This window comes from Lates calcarifer, linkage group LG17 (assembly GCF_001640805.2).
Source record: "Lates calcarifer isolate ASB-BC8 linkage group LG17, TLL_Latcal_v3, whole genome shotgun sequence".
In the NCBI taxonomy this organism is placed as follows: Eukaryota; Metazoa; Chordata; class Actinopteri; family Centropomidae; genus Lates; species Lates calcarifer.
This window is the reverse complement of record NC_066849.1, coordinates 5,342,908-5,365,787: the sequence shown is the minus strand read 5'-3', so window position 1 is coordinate 5,365,787 and position 22,880 is coordinate 5,342,908. Positions and strand designations below refer to the sequence as shown.

Genomic DNA, 22,880 nt, shown 5'->3' with positions numbered 1-22,880 from the left:
TTAGCCCCTTAGAGCCAATGAGATGAGGCATGGTACGGGAATACTCCAAGGGGACTGGCTGTGACAATAACCCTCCTCTTTCTCTGTACACTCTTCCACCCCCTCTCAGGGGTAAAACCCCCGTAATCCTGAAGGAAATCTCCCCTCTGTTCAAACTAATTCTGCTAGGAGAATTTAGTTTCTGTAATTACCACTCTGTGTTGTATGTGTTGTTATGTTTTGAGTTGTTTGTTAGTGTGTGTTTGGAGGCAGTGGATCAGTGTTAGAGCTGTGCGATGATGCTCAGACCTCAGCAGCCTGCATGTCTCTTTATTTTGTCCTGTCTTTGAAGTGTCTGTGGAATGTGGTGCCTGACCAGCACACGGATACAACTGGTCTCACTTCCAAATTGAGCTCCAGTCTTGTGATATTTTTTGGTCTTTCAACTAATACAGTTCTACTTTGTGTCCACTTTGAATCCGTTCGTCCAGATCTTTGGTGAGTCAACATTAACTTTGTTTTATGTTTTACTGACTTGTTGAGCCCTAAACTTTTTGACTTGTTAGGGCAGTCATACCTGCAGCTTTTTGTCTTGTTGTGTTTAGATGAATGATTTGGGGACTTTCATTGCTTCATTTTATGACCCTAATACTCTTTATTGTTTTGATTCTGTTTTGTCTTATCATTCAGTATGAGGTCATCCTTCATTTAGGTTAAGCCATGATCAGCAAGACTTAGCATTTCAGAACCAAATGCAAATTAATCTTTGAGGGAAAAGCTCATAGGTAAAACAAAATCATCTGTGAATGTTGTCCTCAGCTTTTCAGCTTTAAAGTGTTGTTTATTAATAGGCCAGTGGTTTGTCAGGATGTGTAGCAAGTCGTCTGTGCGAGTGGTTGATTTTTGAATGTGGACTGGTTGGTACCGGACACATTTGAAGTGACATGGGGCTCTGAACTGATCATTCGGAAAACAGTCTATCCCCCTGCCCCCATTCCAGCCATCTGATTCACTTTCCTAGCATATCTGTGCTGGCCCAGCTGTAGCCCTGACGATAGGCCTAATAAAACCAGGGTCATTTGCATACCAATAGCAGGCGCCATGTGTGGCTAGCTCCTAGTGCCCCAGAAACACGGACTATGAGGGGACAAGGAAGACTGAGCTCCATGTTGGCTTTTCTTTGTCCTCTAAATAGGCCTTAACTCTAATCCACAATTAATTTTGTGGAATTGTCCCATTTTATTGAGCTTAACCAAATCTCTGTCTCAATCTGAAAATTCTAAATCTATAAAATGAGTGTAGGGTGCAAATATAACAACTTATTCTGTTCATTTTACCGAGCAGTTTGTTTTCAGGTCTTCATCTGAAGGAAGCTGTTGTTTGGACCTCTTGTCATCAGATCACTGAAGGCCTTTAGACAAGGTGACTGAGGGTGCAGGACCCCTTGACCTCATGGCTTTGTAGGGCAAGTCTTGATTCCAATGAGAACGAAAGCAAGCAAAGCTTTGTCTAAAATTCTTGACCAGTATAACACCAATGTTTCACAAAAAGTAGTTACCAAGTTAACTGGATCAACTAACATAACTAGAGAGGGGCTAAAAGTAAGATTTTAAATGTTTGTGGTGTATAAAGTGTGTATAAAGTTTTTTTGTTTTGTTTGTTTGTTTTTGGACTAAAGGTCAGAGGCGAATGTGTAAAAGCTTAGCACAAGTTACAGAGAAAATGACCCTAACTCTCTCAATCTAAACTGATGTTTGTTTGGTTGTTTTGTTTTGTTTTTTGTCCCAAAATTTGTTGGGCAACCCATTTCATACAAGCAGGACAATGTTAACTTAAAATTAACAGCATTACAATTACACTTTTACTGTTACTACAGGTTTAACTGCAAAAAACTGAATGACTACCAAAATCCCTTGTGGCTGTCAAATGATGTCAGTTTTGAAGCTCATTGAGGATAGAAAGGTTGTCTGGGAGGCAGACGACAGCTTGGATTGAGGGGTGAGGTGGCTGATCTGATTGTGTAAGAGATTCTCTATTCTCTTAAGCCTCCTGCCCCCCCACCCTCCATGCTGGGGTTATGTTCCCCCCTGGGACCATATGGCAAAGTCTGAGCATAACCAGCTCACCTCAGCTTCGTAGTGTTTTGTTAATGAGCTTAATGAGAGAAGAGGAAAATGGTATGACGCATTCTAATATTGTCTTTGTTGTGTTTAAGGTCCACCACAGAGGCATTTTCTCATATTTCTCAACTTCCATGAAATGTGATAATATGAGTAGACATAGATTTGACCAGGAGAGGGCGCTATAACACCATGTATCAGCAGACATGTAGTCTGGTGAATTAAGAGCACTCTGTTAATGCAGTTGGATTAGAGAACCTTTGTCCTGGTGAACTTTTGATACATTGACCTCTACCCCTCATTAACCTCTCTGTAGTGCTAAAGAGTCCACAAACATTCAGTAATCAGAACTAACAGTCTAAATTTCAGGTGGTCTTTGTCCTGTCTTCTGCTGTGTGTCCAGTCAATTGTTGGTGAGCTCTTAGTGTATGTGTTCCTCCCCCTGCTGCCTAGGAATATGAAAATGGTGGATATTGTAGGTCAGAAAATGCCCTCAGAGAATGACGTGCATGTGGCAAGAAGCTTTCTCACGAAGATTTTGCGAAGTTCCATGAGGTACAGTTCTGTGGTTTCATCGTAATCAGTAGTACCTATTCCCGTTTTTTCTTCTCATCCCTTCCTGCCTGCTCTGTGCCCATAATCATATTAATCATTCGTCTAGTAATAATATCATCTTCATTCCCCTCCTAGCAACTCTCCCTCTCCTGTTTTTTTTTTTTTTACCTGCCCTCATTGGCATGCCATTTTGGATTGTCTTGTTGTTCATGTCATTAGATGAATGATGTCCATCCTATTTGTACAGCATGTAATACAGTCTCATGATATGTATGCGCATCTTTTGTGTCTATATTGATATGGAAATTAAATTGTATTTGATTTTGGTTCATGTCATTTTATGCTCATATTACTTTTGTTTTATTTACCTTCTCTTGACATGCAATTCAGAAAGAACCACTTTAAAGGGTATGTTTCAGAGTTTGTCATTAAGCAGAGACGTACATAAAAACCTTCCTAAACAGTTTCCATCTGTGGATGTGAATGTCAAAAAATGCTGCTAATCACAGTCTCAACATAGATGCAGTTAAACAGGCAGAAAAAAACAGCATCAGAGATGCAGTACTAACTGTATCCATAACTTTCAGTTGCACAGATTCATATGTGGAAGCACACATACTGTTTTCCATAAGGGGTTGGTCTCTAATCCAGTCTGTGTTTTTTGCCCTCTCTGCAGGCGGAATGAACCCATAAGCAGGCCTCACTCCTGGCACTCCACCAAGTTCAACGAAAGCCAATCAGAAACTGCCAAAACACAGTCTCCACCTACGCCAGTCTGGCACACCAGATATGATGCAAGGTAACTGTGGGATCTTGAAGTTTGCCTTTTGAGTCTCAGTGTTGGATATTAAACTTTATGATTATGTGTAAAGACTCTTTCCTTTCTAAACTGACTTCGTAGTTGCCAAGATTAAATTAAAATTTTGTGCCCAGTGAGCTATGAATGATGATACAGCAATACCAGGTTAAAGTCCTGTTTGGTCACTGTATTGCACCTATATAAACATATAATTGTGAATTATAGAAATAAATACATTAATGTAAAACGTGCTTTCAGTTTGCTGTGTTTGATAATATGTTGCTGTATTCTACAGCTGATGAGCTGTGTGGCCATAGAGCTAACAACTAATTAGATATAAATGTGGCAGCCATGAAAGGGTCATAAAACCATAACGAGTCAGAATCCATAAAATATAACCCGATTACCATCTATAGATAAATGTCTACTTTTGAAGAAGTATTTTTTTGAATTTTCACAATTTGTCATTTCCATTAACCTCCAGCTCATCCTCCACCGATCTCTCCTCTGGCTGGGAGCAGACAAATCTGCGCAGAGTGTCTGACCAGTTCAGCTCTCATGGCAGTATGGACAGTCTAGAACATGTCTCACACCCGTACCCTGCTGGTCAGCTGTCACCTGCCAAGTCTAACAACAGTATGGAGCACCTTGGAGGAGGGAAACGAGACTCAGCCTACAGCTCCTTCTCCACCAGCTCTGGCACACCAGACTACACCCTCTCAAAAAGCAATGCTGCCTCAACAGAGAACGTGCTCTATAAAATCAGCCAGTGGGATGCAGGAGGAAAACACAACAATGCCAGAAACAGTCAGAGCCTGACTGAGGGAGGCGGACAGGACGATAGGCTCACATACTTTCAGATGCCAGGAGTTAGCGCAGGTTATGAGGGTCCACAGATTGAGGACCCACCTGGCTCCCGCCATTCCACTTCAAGTAGAACCAGCTGTGGACCTGTATGGCATGTCCCTGAGAAAAAGAAGACTGCATCCCCATCCCCTCCCCCACCACCTCCACCTGCACGTAGTGACAGTTTTGCTGTGACTAAGGTACATGAAAGGGGGCTTGCTATAGCTCATCCTGAGGGACCTGATTCCAGTGAAAGTCGCCGCAGTCACAACCTTCCCCTAAAAAATGACAGCGACAGTTTTTACTCTTCGTCTGATAAATCTAGCCACAACCAGTTCAGCTCAAACAAGCAGTACTCCCTGTCCAGCAGTGATGTTCAGCAAGGCCAGCCTTATCATCAGAGACACCATAGTGACAAAAGCACTTTTTATTCTCAGCCCTGGGCTACGTCTGTACCAAAGCCACAGAACGTAGGTAGCTACCATTGTAGCATGCAAGAACTGCCTACTAACGGTTCTGCACAACACTTTGGTCAGAACCAGAGAAGGAACTTAAGCACCTCCTCGTCTACCACAGCCACTGACCAAAACACTGACGGCAGTGGACATAGTCGATACTACTGTGTTACAACATGCCAGCCCACGCAGCCTAACCCCCAGCTGATGTCAGGAAAACCAGAGGACAGGAGGAGTGTCATAGGTGTAGACTTGGCACAGAGTGGAAGTGAGCGTAATTCTCTTAGCCCACAGACAGTCACTAAAGTGAAGTATCATCTGCCCCATCAACACTCCCCACACAGTAAGGACAGTAATGGATACAGCAAGCACCAAGTTACTACTGTACTAGAAACCTCTGTACCTAAACTCAGCTCTGATGACAGGGGAAGCCAGAGGGGACACAACACACAAAATGCAGAAGCTCAGTATGTGAGTTACCCTCCTAGCAGACAATCTGAACAGCGAAGGTCTCTCCCACTACAACACAGAGAAATACCCCAAGACATTAGATACCACAGTCAAGTGAGCAACAAAATCAGCCCCCAGGCAACCCCCATGCTGCACTCTCTATCCATGGATGCTACAGGCCAAGATGAGAAAACAAGAGGCACAATCTCTGAGGAGTCTCTCGAAATCAAGCAGGTAAAGCGCAGTGAACGTTTTGCCACAACGTTAAGGAATGAAATCCAGATGAGAAGAGCCAAGCTGCAGAAAAGCAAAAGTTCAGCTGTCCTTCCTGGTGCTGAGGGTGTGACTGAAGAGGACCAGGATGTCTGGAAGTCCCCTGAAAACACCACCCCAACTTCTGCAGATGGATCCTTTACGAACACCTACAAGGATCATCTGAAGGAAGCACAAGCGAGGGTCCTCAAGGCAACCTCTTTCAGGAGGAAAGACCTGGAGCCTGTCTTAGTGGAGAACCCTGCAGCAGAGGCCTTACCTAATTACCCATCCTCAGTGCTGGCCCGCAAAGATATCACCCCTCTGCCAACTGTCACAGAATCAGTAATGAGTAAACCAGGGCCTGCTGCTGCTCAGGTAACTCGCATTGGAGGCCGGAAGCGTTTTCCCGCAGAAAAGAAGGTGAGGTCTTTCTCTGAACCAGACAAAATCAATGAGGTTGGGGTGAAAGAAGATCTTCCTCACAATGAAAATACAAGCTCCTCACTTGATCGACAGAAGCTCTACAAAGAAAGTGGGAAACCAGGGTTCCCCAATCACATGCCTCTACAAAGCTACACAGAGAACCAAGGCCAAGATCTTGCCTCCGTCAGTGCAACAGGAGACTCATTGAAGGGGATCAAGAGCAGAGAATACACTGAGGGGGCCCAGAGAGTTCCTTATTCTGCACACAAGCAGTCTGTCCTAGACCAGCAAAGACTGGGTACCTTCGCTGAGTATGAGGCAAGGTGGAATATACAGAAGAAACCCCTAGAAACAAGAGCCTCTGGACGGTACCGGTCAGCTGATAACATTCTGGATCCAGGACCAGAGGACAAAACCAAAACCACCTGTTTCCATGAGAGATCCAGATCCTCTCCTTCAGCTGACATCTATGGGCAGGTGAGGCACAAAGTCAGAATGTTTGTGATTTCAAAGTTACTTCAACAAACATTTCATTGAAATAATCAAAAGATGAGAGGTCTCTTGGTTGTTACTTGGTTTTAATCACTTAAATGTTGCAACTGTAACAAGCCCTTAAGGTGGCTTTACATCTCCTTAAGACAAACATACTGACTGAGGTGAAAGGAACAAAGGAAAAAGCCAAGTCAAATATTAATCCATGTTTGTTCATAACGACACACCCTCAGCTTAAGGAAGAGAGAGAGGGGCATCAACCTGCTGATTCCTTTCACCAGTGAGAAATGAACAAGCTGCAACATGAGTTTGTTAGAATAATTAACAAAAGACAATAACGTGGCTCTTCGGATTATTGAAAGACTCTTTTCTGTGAATTGTTTTTTATATAACGGACTATGTGTTTGTTCAACTTTATTTACAGAAGATTCCAGTTCCTGCAAGAAAGTCTGAGACTGAGTATTCCCAGACAGAAAGTAAACCTGCTGAACTGCTCAGCTCTGCTACAGGGTGAGTAAATCTCATGTGATGTACAGTAACTTGCTAGTACACCAGTGTTTATGGTGTTCATGCCTCAGCTTTGTAGTACAGCATATAAATGCCAGATATCAATGTTTGCATTAGATTTTTGACTCTAGGGTTTGGTATATTACAGTGTACAGTGTGCTATTTGACTGTTTCATCTTGCACCAGTGTCTTCGTCATTCTATCAACATATTTAGTGTGATTTCTTTCTGTTTCTGTTCATGAGTTTTATCAAGAGAGCAGTGAGATTGTAGAGGAACAGTGAAGTCTTTATAATCTGTCAAGGCATACCAGTGGCACTGCCTTGGCAGCAGCTGTGACAACATAAGATGTCTCTCTAGCTGTTCTTTGTGTCGTTCAATGGAGGCTTACTGGTGTAGGCGAAGCATGTCTGTGACAGTGAGGAAGTGTTTCTTCAGCCTGCTATCGGAATGTAATAGGGACTCGAGTTCAGGGAGCCAGTCCGAAGGCATGAAATTATCATCAATAAGATCTGGTGCTTTGCATAATTGGATTTTTAGCCATGCTAGTGGCACAGCTCTATGGGTTGCAATGTCATTCTGCTTGTTGGTCCACCACTTTGGTTCAGACTCGATTACCTCAACAAGATGAATTTCTATGAAATTTTGCATAAACATGCATAGTCCTCAAAGGATGATCCTGTTGAATTTGATGGTCCCCTGACTTTTCCTCTATTGCCACCATGAGGTTGCACGTATGTGTTTTATAGTGAGGGGAGAAAAAAGTGTGGAAATATTAAATCCAACTGGTTGTAAATGTATGTAAGACTGGAAGACAGTTTCAATAACCTTAATACTATGAAACTGTAAAAAAAAAAGAAAGAAAGAAAGAAAGAAAGAAAAAGTAGTTTAGTCACAGTGGGTTAAACCTGCTTTCTTGGTGACTCTTTGTTTTATGGGCAGGGTAGAAATGTTTACAGGTAACACTGATGTTCATCTTTTGATGATCCCATATGAACTTCAGTCTTATGAAAACAGTGTAATATTATTGAGCAATTTTAACATTTGAAGTCAGCTATTGTGTCTGTTCACCTTCATAACGTTCCTCCCTTTATTTTGAAATGCAGTGCATTTTTCCCACAATAAGCCATTGATTTGTTAGCCAGCTGCATCCATTCACACTTATTTTCCCCCTTAAAATTAACGGGTCGCTCCACCAAGTTAACCTTACTTGTAAAGGAGAGTACCACTCAGCCTGGTAAAACATTTGTAATAATGTCCTCTGCTGCTTTGGAGGAGCTTTTCAAATAAAACAAGCTTAATGACATCCTCAAGCTTGGGCCTGAAACAGGGAGGCTCTAATGAAGAATACTATTGGGTTTCATTATGGTGTAGGTAGTATCCAGTGTTTTTTGGAGCTTGACTGAGCCAGCATATTTTGCTGCTGCTTTGATTTGGACCTTTTTTTCTTTTTTTTACTCTGTTTCTTCCCAAAATACTAAATTGCTGGAGTATCAATTTATTATGATTAGGTTTCATCTTTATAGTAGACATTTATGAGGTAATATGTAGAGTTCAGTTTTTAAAAAAGTAGAGTTCAGATGTTTCACAAATGCCAGCTTTTAAATAACTGTATAATAACCTTTTTTAACACAATTGTCTTGTTGTCTTCAGTTACTTGAATGAAGAATGATTCTTTAACTATAGTGACAAAGTCAAGATGACTTCATGGTTTGTAACCAGTTATTCAGGAGTCTTTGTGCATTATCTAAACTCCCACAGGTGAAACTCATTGAAGGGTGTAGGGTATCCCATATTGAGCAACCTCATTGTAGGAGCCACACCAGATGACACTCACATTTGCATTACAACAACAGTGCAGAGGATGTTATTGTCATTCAGAAGTCTACGAGATGAGCTAAGTGAGGCGTGCTCCACCCAGATAGTGTTATTGATACAGGCGCAAAGAGATACCAACAGGTGGCCTCTGTCACAGAGAGCCAGCAGACAGACCACACACTTGCTTTTACTTCTGCTCTATGGAAATGACAGCAGTAAAACGTCACCTAGGGTGAGTTTGTGCAATATTTTTTCTTACATTTTATGTTTTAAAAGTATTATATTCCTAACACTTCGATACTCAAACAGTTTGAATCGCTGCTAATGACAGCAAAAACATTCATAAAGATGGAAAACAACCAGGATTTTTTTCTTTTGTCTCTTAATGTTTGGACATCTGTGACCTATTTCATAGACAGGGGTAACTAAGTTACTTTTCTTGGGGTTGTGTTCTGACATAAATATATGTCATTGATTGAATATCTACATCCTAGTAGCGTAACTACCGGATATCATTGGTATCATGTTTCATGTTTGTGCAAGGTAACTTTCTCACACTCTATTCAGAGCTGAGACCGAGGCACGAGGGAGGGTGCAAGCTTCAGCAACAGTTGTTCATTGGGTAACTTGTCACAGCTTGTTAGAATTTAGATCGGGACGTTTGAGAAATTGCCTCTGTCTGTCCACAAGTCACCACACTGTGTCTTGTGACTGCAGAATCAATACAATGTCGACTTTAATCTAAGCTGCGTGGTTTGATTAAGGTGTTAATGTTGTTTGAGAACTCCTAATTGAATCTGTATGAGAGCATGCATGGAAGTATAATATGAGTGCATGACACCACAATATTAGGTGAGGTTGTATGGTAAAATTATGCTAAAGGTTAGAACTGGGACTGCTGTGATCTCCTAACATTGACCTGTTCTTCCTCCTCCATGCCTGACTTACCTCCAAAGAGTTAAAACTGTAACTGTGAATCAGACAGGGAAAAAGTGATCCGGTCTTGCTTCTTTGCACTGGAGGATTATTTATTCCTCTATGCAGACTTTGTGGGAACTGAAATATTCCTCTCCAGGCTGCCAGCTGAACACTTACCAGGAAGGAGGCTTGCAGAAGAGAGGGAGACATGTGTCTTGTCATGCTGGCATAATCATAGTGGCTGCTGGAGAGACCAACAAGTCCTCCACCCCAGTGTATTATTTGACAGAGCTGCAGATGATAGTCCGCGCTGCCTCTCTGTGTAATTAAAAGCTTTCTATTGTGTTTTTCTACAGGTTCTCTGACAGGGGGCCCGGTAACTGTAAAGTGAGAGAAAAGCCAGTGGAGTTTGAACATTACCCAGCACCACCCCCTCCGCCCATGACAGGAGCCAACCCCGACTGCAGACACAGAGCTGCTCCTGCCACCGTGAACCACAGACCCACATCTATCTCTCACAGTCTGCCAGAGTCTGCCCTCCCTCAGCCTGGGGACCAAGGCCACATCGAGCCGCCATCTGGACCGAGGAGGAAGCCCTCTGCGCTGGAGAAGCCTCCCCCTCCCAGATGCCCAGAGCTCAACTCCCACGAGTCCTTCACCAGTTCCCAGAGTGAGGTCCTCACCCACTGCTCTCCTAACGCTGACCCTAACTCCGCCTTTTCCCCCTCCTACTCTGCAGAGGGAGATTCTGAGCAGGGCAAAGGACTTGTGGACAAAGGACAAGGGGCAGTACATCTATCAACATCCAATCCTCAGCCTGCCTGCTCTCCCCCAGCTTCCTCCTACAGACCTTCAGGGCTGGCCAGCATGGAGGGGCAGCGCTCACCATCTCCACAGTTTTCCCCACAGAGACTCAGCGACAAGCCTCCTGTCTCTCTGCAGGATGAAGACTCAAACAGGTAAACTTTGATTGTTTGATCAGACAGGAGATTTATTCAAAAGTGCTGCAACTGCAAACTACCACCCAGTTACGTCAGAACACAGTGACTGTAACTCCTCTACTTATCGTGTCTTTATGCTACATATACAAAGGAGCTTATTGAGAGTCACAGCCTCTGTAGAATCAACATGTGAGCTCCATCAAGCTGCAGTAAATTAGAGGGATTCTCCGCATTTCTATAAAAGCCACTGGCGGTTTCAGTATAATTCAGCTAAATGCTGAAAATGTTAAATGTAGTCTAAAGCCCCAAACATGAAGCTGTTTGTTCATCCTCTTGATTCAGAACTAATTGATATCATCTGTAGTGAACTTCTGACTGTACAGTAGGATTATTACAGCTAGCAGAAACCAAAGAGGTGGGAGGAGTCCACATGTCTTAGATATTCCAGCTCACTGGGCATGGAAAAAGTCTCAGTTGCCATGATGCAGTGAAACTTTAAATCATTGTATGGCTGGAATAACTGCAACAAGAGATTTTCTCCTCCTCTCAGAGAGAAACCTCTTTGAGCTTCTCTTTATAACACTGTCTGTCATTGTTTCTCTGATATTTCAGGATGGAGCATGTGATAGAAAGGCAAAATTCTGCAGTGAAGAAAGTGCCCATCAGGATTGTCCACTCAGAGGGAGTCACAGAGAAGGAGAATTGTCCGTTTTTGCAGCACAGCGACTCTGCTGCTGTTGAAGCTGAGGCTCCTGGTGTTAACAGACTCAGCAGTCTGGGAGCCGCAGGGCAGGACTCTGTCTTCTGTGCCTTTAATCGGCAGAAAGAGCCCGACAGTCTGCCAGCTGCTCAGACAGAGCCGAAGCCCCAGAGAGACACATACATGACCACTATCAGAGATCACATCAACTCCAACTGTCAGCAGCCACCGCAGCCCACAGACGAGCCCAGCAGCAACAGGACAGCCGTAACCACAGGAGTGACTGAAGAGGACCAGAAGAGAGAGGAGCTGGCCAGAGACATCATGGGGAAAGACAAGTCACTAGCTGATATTCTGGATCAGAGCAAGATGAAGACCACCATGGACTTGATGGAGGGTATCTTCCCTCAGGGGGAGCAGCTGTTGGAAGAAGCTCACCAGCGCAGGAAGGTGCCCTCGAAACAGAGCGTGTCCCGGCCTGCTGAGGAAAGGTCAGCCTCACACTTCAGCTTCTTAACATGTTTCTCACCTAAACCAACAGACACATTTAATTTTTACATAAGTCATCTGCTTAAGTTTCCTTGTTTTACCTCTGCAGTATGTATTCTCACTCAGTATGTGCAGTTTTGTCATATACATGACATGCACACTGGTTTTAGGGACACCTGGGGAAAAAGCTGTTGGGTTTCAGACAGTTTTTCTCCTGAAACTCTCAAAATTGCAACATAAGGCTACCTGTTTTGTGTCATCTGTGGTTTCTTTATAAAAGTGTTGCAGAAGAGTAAAACAGAACATTTCACACTGCAGAGCTTCAAGTCCTGCAGTCTGAAAACTGCATACAATATATATATACCACATTTTGCAGTGTTAGTTGTCATATTAAACTGAAACAATGTTAATACAACTACTAGCAACATCCAATCAGAGCAGCAGCTCAGAGAATTGACTGACACGAATAAAGATAGAAAAACTGTCTTACCAGAGTACATTGGTTCACAGTGGGAAGTGGTGAGGATGATATGACATGGAGAACAGATGAGAGGAGATCATACATTATGTATTATTAGACCAGCGATTCCCAACCAGGGAGACTTGGTACTTGGTAATTCTGAAGTTGCCAGGGGGTACGTGGAAAGATTGCTACCAGCTTCAGTAGACTACTGAACTGTGCACGTCCCACCACTATGGGTCAGTTATAATACCTTTAACAGCACATGTTGCCTCTGAAAGTAAAGGACAACTATTCAACTTGCTCTGTATTAGGCTACCTGGTGCAACAAAGGATGTTTGGATGATGGACTGACGTCCACAGAGGCCCTCACATAGCTCATTTACTGCAAGAATTTTCCTGGAGACTGAACTTATAAATCTTAAGTCAAACAAGGGTTTTCCCACTGTGGCGACAAACATTATACTTTATATAAACATTAGACGTATGAGAAAACTGTGAATCAACAAACCGTCTCACTCACGTGCCACAGAACTGCTTTGTGTATAGGAGTGGTTCTGTCATCAGTTCATTTTGACCAGAGTTTAGCTTGTTTATTCTTATTTGTTTGGTTAGAAAAGAAACATAATGTTTTGTTTGTGTTTCAGGGAAAAGGAGGACAGTATGGCAGCAGGTGTCACCATGGTGACCAGCTCTACATATTACAGCACATCTGCACCCAAAGCTGAACTCCTTATCAAGATGAAGGATATGCAGGAGCAGGAGGAGGAAGACTCAGAGGACGAGTTAGACATTGATCTGGCCAACAAGAAGGTACCACACACTTACTGTTCAAATAATGTCAACACCCCCCCTCCCTACACTTCCCAAAAACTCCTCAGTAGTGCAGGATCAGTTTACCATATTACTTTCTGTTAATCAAACTAATTACATTCCCTTTGTGAATGTTGCCTTTGGTCATTGATAACCTGTTTTGCTGCACTGAAGAGTATTAACCTCTCAGTTTTCCTTTTATTTATTCCATTTTCAATGTAGCAAGAGCTAATTGACAGCCTCACCAAGAAGCTTCAGGTGCTGCGGGAGGCCAGGGAGAGTCTTCAGGAGGACATTCTGGACAACAACGCTCTGGGAGACGAGGTAGAGGCCCAAGTTCAGCAGGTCTGCAAACCTAACGAGCTGGACAAGTTCAGGATGTTTGTTGGGGACCTGGACAAGGTGGTTAGTCTGCTGCTGTCCCTGTCGGGCCGTTTGGCCAGAGTGGAGAACGCCCTCAATAGTCTGGAGGAGGACGCTACCGCTGAGGAGAGGGTGAGTATATATAAAGATGGTTAATAGGTCTTTGGAGAAAATTTGGCTCATCGTCATAAATCCTAATGTTTATTTCCTCTTCAGCGTACCTTAATTGAGAAGAGGAAGCTGCTGATACGACAGCATGAGGACGCGAAGGAGCTGAAGGAGAACTTGGACCGTCGGGAACGCATTGTTTATGACATCCTGGCCAGCTACCTGCAGGAGGACAACCTCACAGACTATGAGCACTTTGTCAAGATGAAGTCTGCGCTCATCATCGAGCAACGCAAACTCGAGGACAAAATCAAACTGGGCGAGGAGCAGCTCAAGTGTCTGATGGACAGTCTTCCAATAGAACAGAGGCTGTCCTTGTGAAGAAGTTGGACACTGTCTTCGAAAACAGCCCAGAACTCTTGATGACAAAGACTGGTCATGATGTTCCAAGTTGCAGTTGAGCCCTGAGTCCAGTAGAGGGAGACAGAGACAAGAACTTGCAGAGACAAACCCCCTGTTTGCAACAAGGGTTGTTGCATCTTCTGACATTTTTCAATTCACATCTCCTGAAGGGGACGGTCACAGCACCACTTGGACTAATAGCATCCATATGTAACTCCTTTGTGACAGATGCTGCTTTTCCTGGCATCAACCAACCACTGTGTCTAATGTCTTTCATGCCATTTTTTTGCTGTTTTTATTTCATGTTGTTGGCTTGGTGTTTTTTTTTTTTTTTTAGTAATTTATTGTAGCCTTTTGAATCTGTGCAGGAGGGGACAGTATTTTATCTTCAACTGATTTGAGCAGCCATGCTACCTGATGTGTGTTACACGCTGAGCAACTAGGAGTATTTATCATGTTTATGTTGAAATAATTTCACGCCCTGAAACCCTTTTCAAGTAATCCATTAAATCTGGCCAAATATTTCAGCAAACCTTTCTGTTAACATTTATATATAAAATAGTGGCCTTTTACCAAGATTTTTGTGCCCTTGAATTTCTTCACTGAAAAAACTTTTCTTCTGTGATAAACAAGACAGAAGGATGTTGGTGCAGCAGCCATGTGAATGTACTGGTCATTTTAAAGAGCACTTGTTCAATGTCACTAAACAGAAGAAGCACTTCACATCCAGACTTAAACTCAAGTAAAACCCACATTTAAAGTGCCTGGGGAGTCCTCCATGTCACTGCAAACACTGTCCGCTCTTTAATCCATTTCACATGTTGCATCCGTCAGTGCTGTTCTGTTTTCTTCACAGCCAGAAGATTGGGTTTTAGATTATGATATTGCCACGTGTAAGTTGACCAAGTGTTTCTGTATTTCGTCTTATTACTTCACTGTGTTTTGTTATTCATGATGCAGATGTTTCATGCATAGCTACCACATTTGTTACTTGACCTCTACATAATTTCAACACTAAAAATTGTTCAGGTTGATCATTTTGTAACCAAATATGGAAAAAAAAAGCATTCCAAAGCATTTTGACCAGCTTGAACCTGAGTCTATCAAATGTCCAAATTTCAGACTGTGAGGATTAAATCAGTCTCCCAAAGGTAGAGTCCTACTGGAGGATGTTTGTTCTGCACATTTGAGTATGTTACAGTTTGAAACGCTTCATGCACTGCTACAGCCCAACTCTTAACACTTTATCAGCTGCGCTCCTTTATCTCAAATAAAGAGTCTGCTGAAATCACGCAGTCATGTTTAATTGATTTGTTCTCAGTCATCAGCTCATTTCTATTGTCATTCATTAACTTCACCTCGCCCTCCTCCCTGCTGATAATGTGGCAGGGAAATACTTTGACATGACAAGGAATATCTCTAACATTCAGGTGGTAACAGGTTTTCCTCTCGTGTAACAGGAGCAGAATGTGGACTATCAGATTCATTCACTATTCATTCTCCTGTGATAAATACAGCAACTGTGGGAGTATTCAGCAAAATCTGAACCTGAGACACATGAAGGTGAGTAAAAGGACAAAATATAAGAGTGTTGTTTTATTTTACTGCATAAACTGCATAGATTTAAATGGACAATGAGGCTTTTCCACTCTCACGTTTTTGTATCTTCTAAAACATCTAAACATAATTACATTTCCTCACCGTGCCATTGTTTATTTTCTGGGTAATTTAGAATATGAGAGTGGGGCTGTTCAGACCTCACAGCCCTACTGCTTTACTACCTCTTGCCAAAGAAATTCTGGGACAGAAAATTAATGAATGAAATGCTGACATTGTATGGAAAAGGGAGAAATTCAAACCTCAGATTTTGATGCTGGTTTTTGTAGTCCAAGGTCCTCTTCTATTGTAATAATTTTATTTATGAATGTATGCTTATACAAATACACTTTCAACATAGAGTGGTTCTTATATGTAGAGTTTCCCTGAATGATAAGTAGAACCATGTTGGCATCATGGTCCTGGTCACATGGTCAGTCTTTGTCCCGGGGCACTGCTGCACATTGTCTCCTGTCACAGTACAGCCCGTAGCATGTGTACATACATGGCCTTAAAGAAGAGGAAAATATTATTTGTTTATCACCTTCACTTATAGGTTGAGTAATCTAGTGTTCAAATGGACACAATATTTCAAAAGCCAGCACACAGGATAGGATAGGCTGTGAATCTTTCTGTATTGCAGTTGCAAATAGTAAACATACTGCTGGACTAATACTGATATTTAAGAGCCTTTTTTAAAGAATTGTTACTAAGACTAGTACTAATCTAGTGTACTTGTCAGTGTTCTCTGTTGGCCTGTCAATGCAATTGAGACATTGCTTCTAGTAGTAAAATTTTTTGTACTACAATTTCTCATTATTTATTGGCAGAGACATACAGATATAATACAATATAATACACCCACAACAATGTAGTTCCAACTATTTAGAGCGACTTCTGAGTGTTATTTTTGTATAATTTTCTTCTTTCCTCTTTAAGTCTCACAAGAGAGATTCCATTCACCTTCACTCTACTGGGCTGGAGACAAAAATCTCTGAGGAGGTTATCTCAAAACCTCAGCAGAAATTAAAATTAAATATATATATATATATATATATATATATATACCACTAGAGTTACAAATGTTTTTTAAATTTTGAGTGAACTAACCCTTTATAAGTTCTCTCTGAGATGAATCCTAGAGTACATTTGGCACAAAGCACCACTGACAAGTATGTAGCCATCTTGACGTCATATTCCAATTTTCTCACCAATTATACAGTAATTATAAGGAAATCATAAGTAAACATTTTACAATTGAAAATAATACTAGAATATTAGTGTGGGGTATAAAGGTGCTATATGTGCATTTCTGGTATCACTACATAGCCAACATTAGCATACTAACAGCTGTTTACTTACCAGAGCTTCAGTCATTACTGTGTTTACAAGAGGTTAAAGCACGCCTTTGGGGCAGCACTTTTTCTTCATCCTCACATTGGACTGAGGGCAGACTGGTGGTATTATGAGACAGGCTATGTTGGAGCTAAATGGTTAACATGCTAACTTCAGTAGAAGAGAAGACGTGATAGAAATACAAGCAAAACAGGAGTTTAACACTCTCCACAACTGGAGACGGCTCTTGGTGAGTAAAAGAATGAAGCTTACTGTTGAACCCGCAATGTTTCTTCTAGACTGTTAATGCTAACATTAGCTTTGTAGCAACAGCAAAATTTACGTACAGCACCTTTAAACTGTTAAACCACAGCTGTGAATATCTTTGTTTTCATCAGGTGTGATCGACATCAGGGATACTCCATGAACTCAACAATGTATGAGTCAGCGGCAAGTCTCTCAGAGCATTAGCAGTCACACTAGACAGGATGATTTATCTGGCTCACACAGCTCACCGGCAGTTCCTGGGCCTGGTAGCAGGGTTCTTAGCATGGATCATCACCATGGCCACAATCGGCATCAATGAGTGGCGGCTGTGGCATGTGCCCGATGTGTCCATCATCACCTCGGGCGTGGCCTGGGTGGGTATCTGGAGGGTGTGTTTCTACAGCCACGCCCTTCCCAAGATGGAGAACTGTAAGAGCATCAGCGTCTCAGACACGTTTGTTCCAGCAGAGATCCCTGTGGCTCAGGTGCTGATGGTGCTGGCAGTGATCTGCGGCCTGGTGGCGAACATCAGCGCTGCAGCAGCCGTGAGGATGGTCTACTTCTCTCTGGAGGAGCGCAGGAACATCAAGCTGGTCTTCGTGCTGGCAGGGACCCTGTATCTACTCACAGGGACGTTGTCCTTGGTGCCACTGGTGTGGAACATGAACTCTGTGCTCAGCAACAGCACCATAGACTTTCCCCCTGACTTTTACCTCCCTGCAGCTCCTGTCAGGCAGCAGGTCGGCTCAGCCATCGGTGTGGGCATCTTCGCTTCCATCCTGATGCTTGTAAGCGGCCTGCTCTTTCTCACCTACCAGTACGCCTGGCACACCCTGAGGTCAGAGGCTCCCAGAGACACCAGGGACCCACTGCATGGTCCCTGGACAGTAACCACAGCACAGGGGTCTGAATTGTGGAATGGAGTCAACCAGGGCGTGGATAATTTTGCATACCACACTGACGATGTCTCATAATGGAAAACAAAAACCATACCTCCTTTTTTTCCATGTTTGTCATCCGAGGGAAAGAGACTGGCTAAATACCACAGAAGAAAAGTCACATTTAAAACACAGTGCTGCTGAATCAATCACATTTTATTATTCTTTTAAAGGATGTTACAAAAAAGTAGATTATAATTCTCATTCAAGGAATTACTAAGAATGTGACATTCAAATACTGACATCTCCACATACAAGAACACTCCCGATTCATTACTGGTACATGAGACCATGTAGAAGAGTTTATCTATCTGTGAAGATCATTTGAATCCATCTTTTAACCTACAACAACTGATTGTTTGGCCACATGGGAGCAACAGAAACAAGCTGTAACATCACACAGATGTATTATCACTGTTTAAGTTAATATGGAAAAATTGTTGCTCATTTATTCATCCAGTAGATATTGAGCAATATTATAACTCATATGGATTTGTTTTTCTGTCTACCTGATAAATGTGAGTCTAATATTTGCTCTCCTTTTAGCTCTGAGGGATGTTATTAAGCTTAAGTTGGCTGTATTGCTCCTTAATACTCCACTGTGTTCACCAGCTTGGCATTATCTTTGTCTGTCTGCCATTTGTGCTGGCAGAGACTGAGGGAGCTTTAGAATGTTTTCGCAGAGAAAAGTTGCCCACTACAACAGAAAGCAGCACTGAAAGAGGCCAGAATGTTGTGTAGAGCTGAGAGGAACTGCAGAGTTTGTTGTGAGTCACAACGACACACCTTTCACATACTAATATGTAATATAAAAGTACTGATTACAGTAGCATATTGTACTGTAATATATTGTGTATAACATGACTTCCTGCTGTCATATTCATAATGAAATAAAGATTTTATTAAAGGTCCTTGTGGCTGTTGTGAAGTAGGTACAGCTGTATTGGACTGAAGTTCAGGGACAGACTCATATCTGCGGATGTCACAATAAACTTTATCACACCAGTGTTATCCGAATGGAGTAACCTGCATGTCCCTGTAATGACAGATCAGCATTATCACCGCACAAGCTGGAGGAGGTTACATGACATGTCAAGGTGTGGGCTTCTGACGGGCCCCATGTGAGGAGGGATCTGAGCGGGACAGGTTGACTGGGGGCCCTGCTCATGTGACCTGGGTAGGAGGCTGACGAGAGCAGGCATGTGAGCATGGAGAGGGGGCTGCCTCACAGTAGTGATTGTTGCCAGGGAAGGCGCACATACACACACACACTGTGGCCCAGTGGCCCGCTGCACCTCTCTGGAGGCGGCTAGCTGCTGGGGAACAAAAGACCCTCTTCAGCCGAGCACAGCTCTCTGTCAAAAACACAAGTCCCAGAAGTGGATGAATGGTAGACCTGCTCTGACAGCATCAGGAGGGTGATGAGGTGAATCAGCCTGGTCAGACTAAACAGGCCTATTTGGTACCAGTAATCTTTAACAGGGGATTCACTGATATGAATTTAATTAAGTGTAACTAAATATTTTCAAAAACATTCCTCTAGATAAGAGATTTGGGAGAAATATTTCAATAACTCTCTGTCCAACCTCTCGTCTCTGTCTTCACCCTCCCACCTCTCTCTTGTGTATTCCCCTCTGCAAATAAGCCTGACATAATACCCTGAGCTGGTTAGATTTGATCTAATCTATTAAGCTAAGTCATCTACTCTATCAGCTACTCCGGAGTCATAACTGAGAACATTGATAAAAAGACTGAAATGAAGGGAGGTGATTCTGGAAAGGTGATTGGTGGTGAAGCTCCAGACAGATGAGCAGTAATGCCTCATGTGCTTTTATCTTCCTCAGAGATCAAGATCAGAAAAAATTTATTATAGTTCTAGTTTTTACTTCTGTCTCTCTGTCTATCTGTCAGCCATAGAGATTTCCATAAAAGGGCATACATGCTTATAAAATATAATACACTGTCAAACATTAAACCAGTGGTTTCTAACCTTTTTGACTTTGGACCACTCACAAAAAAAAAAAAAAAAAAAAAAAAAACAGTGTCTGGTTGGGGTTCCTTGTTTCACATGTCTATGAGCTGTCATCAGTTTCATCAAACAGTGATTTCCTCTCTTAAAGGACAGCTCCACACTTTTTTCATATCAAAGTCTGTTTCTAGGTATTGCCTGTAGTACTACAGCACATGTGCAAAAAGTTGACTAAAACTCTCTGTGGCTCCAGAGAGAGCTGTGAAGTCTGCTAAATTTCAACAAGTGCTTCCACTTGAGTCTGTGTCAGAGGATGCTGAATACCAAAAGTTTGAAAATGAAATAATCTGGAAGTGCGGCGCTCGCCAGACCTCTGTAGCCTGCTCCACGTCTCTGTGTGAGGCTAGCAGTTTGAGACAGACAAGGAAGAATATTGTTGATACTTTTTGTGATACTTCTTTAACTGTCCACCCTGAGTCAGTTTTATAGATTGATGATACGCAGTACTTTCTAACTTCTCATACACACATACATGTAAAAGCATTGCCAAAAAAAGATTCAAGTAAAAATAAATTAAAAACTAAAAATGATGACACATTTGTGTGGCAGAATCAGTTCTTCACACAACTCAGATTTATCTTGTGAAGCTTTGGAGGTGCTTGGCCTCTAGTTTTGAAACAAGCCGATTAAACCTTTGCATTTTATAGATTAAGTGCACTTTGCTGATTGTACTTCTGTACTTTTATTGAGGTAAAACTTACAGAACCTTTTCTTGTAAAGGAGTATTTTAGATTGTTGTTTTAGTACTTTAACTTAAAGGTGCTATATGTAAGTTTTTGCTAGGGCTACATAATGTTAACATTAACAGACATTTACTTAACAAGAGCTTACAAGACTAGATGTTAGAGTACATCCACAGACAGAGACAGCTCTAGTGAATAAAGGAATGAAGCTAAATGAGGTTTGATGCTGAACCCACGATATTTCTTCTTGATTGTTAAGTAGCCAGCTGTTAATGCTAACATTGTCTGTGGCTATGTAGCAACAGCAGGAACTTACATATACCTCCTTTAAAGTTATAACCATGGGAGTTTCATTGTGTCATATCTTATTTTTGATAGTAATTATGGCTTGCATTTATTCTGATACTGCCACTGAATGTATTTGTAGTTACCTTGAGTATTTACATGAGTTACCTCTTTTTATAGCAATTTGAAGTGTCAGTGGTGGAGTCTGCCATTCCCACTCTGGATTAAAATGTCATGCACATGCATGTGGATATGTTGTGTAGTGATGTAATACAGCAGCAGCCAGGTTTAAAACAAGTAACATATTTGCATTAGTACAAATATAACTACAATGATTTGTAAAAACCTCAAGTTGCATAAGTTGCTTGATTTCTGTTGTATTTCTGACAGAGTAGCTGCTCAAATTACATTCTCTGTACCCCAGTGAAAAATTTGGCATTATGGACAAGAGTCTGGGCCAAATCAACCAGAACTGAAACCTTAATAATTGTAACTCTAAGAAAAGGACTGCTTCCTCTACTACATCACAGTCGAAACAATTCTGTGTAAACTATCTTGCAAAAACCTCTTTGTAAATTGTTCGACAGTTTCTTTAATGGCAGATTATTCTTGCAGCTTTACATTTTAGTGGTAATGTCAGAACATCAGTAAAAGTATCTTCTTAGAGATAACTGTGTTCTCACTGTTCGCATGTCAGATAACACAGATAAGTGGATATATTTAGGGTGCAGGAATATTATCATGTTCCTTTATCTTTTATGAGCGTGTTGAACGGTGGAAGACTGATTTCACAAAACTCTGGTTATGATATCTTATCAACATTTGAACTCAGGATCTGATAATCTCCATCTCCATCTGAACTGTCAGAATAAAGGGTCATGTTACAGCCATTTTCAAAGACGCTAAATCATTTGAGTAAAATGCAGTCTACCCTGCCCTGTGAGCAGTTCATTTATCAACTCCTCAGAGCAGGCCTGTTTGTTTACATTCGGATGCATGAAACACATGCCACTTCCTTTTTGTTACCACACTGCCCGGCTCCAAAGCAGCTGGAGTCTTACGGTAATCAAAAAGAATATCTCTTCAGTTGTTTTCACTGCCTCCCCTGCTGATAGCTGCCCTCACACTGGGAGACACGGGGCCCTCCCTGCAGGCTGTGTGGCGTCAGCAGATGGGAGGGTGCCTCTCCGGCTGCTCCATGCTCTCTGCCTCTGTCAGGCCTGACAGGCCCACTGTTAGCGGTTTAAAGGTAAAGTCTGTCAAGTCTTGGGCCCCTCAGGCAACATATGCTTCTGTGACAACATCATTACCTCTCATTAACTTCATTCTATAAGCGCTAACTCCACAAAAAGCACCATCATTAGGTTTATAAATCATCCTCCCTCCATGCAATAACACATTTATGTCACTGTACCTTTGTGTATGTAAATGATACAGACAGTTTTGGAGTGCAGAGAGCAGCGGCATCCTTTGACCTCAGCAAATTTGTGTAATTATGTCAAAGCGGGAGCCACAAGGGCAACCTGTTCTACATTCTTCACAGTACACGCTGCCCATTAAAGCATTCATTAAACACAGCTTAGCTCAGCGAGTGACCAGGAAATCTGATGGAATTAGTCTCAAGCTGTGTTTCCACCGCCGCAGACACACCTGATGATCCAAGACGGCTGTTTTCAGTCCACCCCCCACCCCCGCACCCCCTTCTCAGCTTGTCGTCTGTTTAGAGGGCGACTGGGGACCGCTCCGGACCAAAATAGGCTGTGGGTTTAAGGGACTAATGGGAAACCGGATGATGAAAGAGCAAAAAGAGCAGCCGTGTTTCCACCTCTTACACAGCTGAAGACAAACCTGGTCA

At 42.3% G+C, this 22,880-nt stretch overlaps 2 protein-coding genes across 4 annotated transcripts in view; both read left to right on the top strand.

Annotated features, from left to right (window-relative positions):
• Window positions 1–15,183, top strand: part of shroom2a (shroom family member 2a) — a 31,098-nt gene extending 15,915 nt beyond the window's left edge. For 2 of the 3 annotated variants that reach the window (XM_018669900.2, XM_018669903.2), the window contains 8 exons: window positions 3,331–3,453; window positions 3,938–6,359; window positions 6,799–6,884; window positions 9,973–10,575; window positions 11,170–11,748; window positions 12,854–13,019; window positions 13,242–13,514; window positions 13,599–15,183. In XM_018669900.2, coding sequence (XP_018525416.1) covers window positions 3,331–3,453; window positions 3,938–6,359; window positions 6,799–6,884; window positions 9,973–10,575; window positions 11,170–11,748; window positions 12,854–13,019; window positions 13,242–13,514; window positions 13,599–13,871 — 4,525 coding nt within the window. In that variant the 3' untranslated portion in view covers window positions 13,872–15,183. Of the gene's footprint in view, window positions 1–695; window positions 2,655–3,330; window positions 3,454–3,937; window positions 6,360–6,798; window positions 6,885–9,972; window positions 10,576–11,169; window positions 11,749–12,853; window positions 13,020–13,241; window positions 13,515–13,598 lie in introns of those variants that run through there. The other variant, XM_018669902.2, reaches the window with a different exon arrangement.
• Window positions 15,184–15,277: 94 nt separating this feature from the next.
• On the top strand, window positions 15,278–18,939 carry cldn34a (claudin 34a). The gene is made up of 2 exons (XM_018669904.2): window positions 15,278–15,455; window positions 17,222–18,939. Exon 2 carries the CDS (start codon window positions 17,312–17,314, stop codon window positions 18,062–18,064), a length of 753 nt encoding a protein of 250 aa, XP_018525420.1. The 5' UTR covers window positions 15,278–15,455; window positions 17,222–17,311; the 3' UTR covers window positions 18,065–18,939.
• The last annotated feature ends 3,941 nt before the right edge of the window (window positions 18,940–22,880 follow it).

What these genes read in the sequence shown, in the direction of transcription:
- cldn34a (XM_018669904.2), top strand. Translation starts at nt 17,312, where the DNA reads ATGATTTATCTGGCTCACACAGCTCACCGGCAGTTCCTGGGCCTGGTA.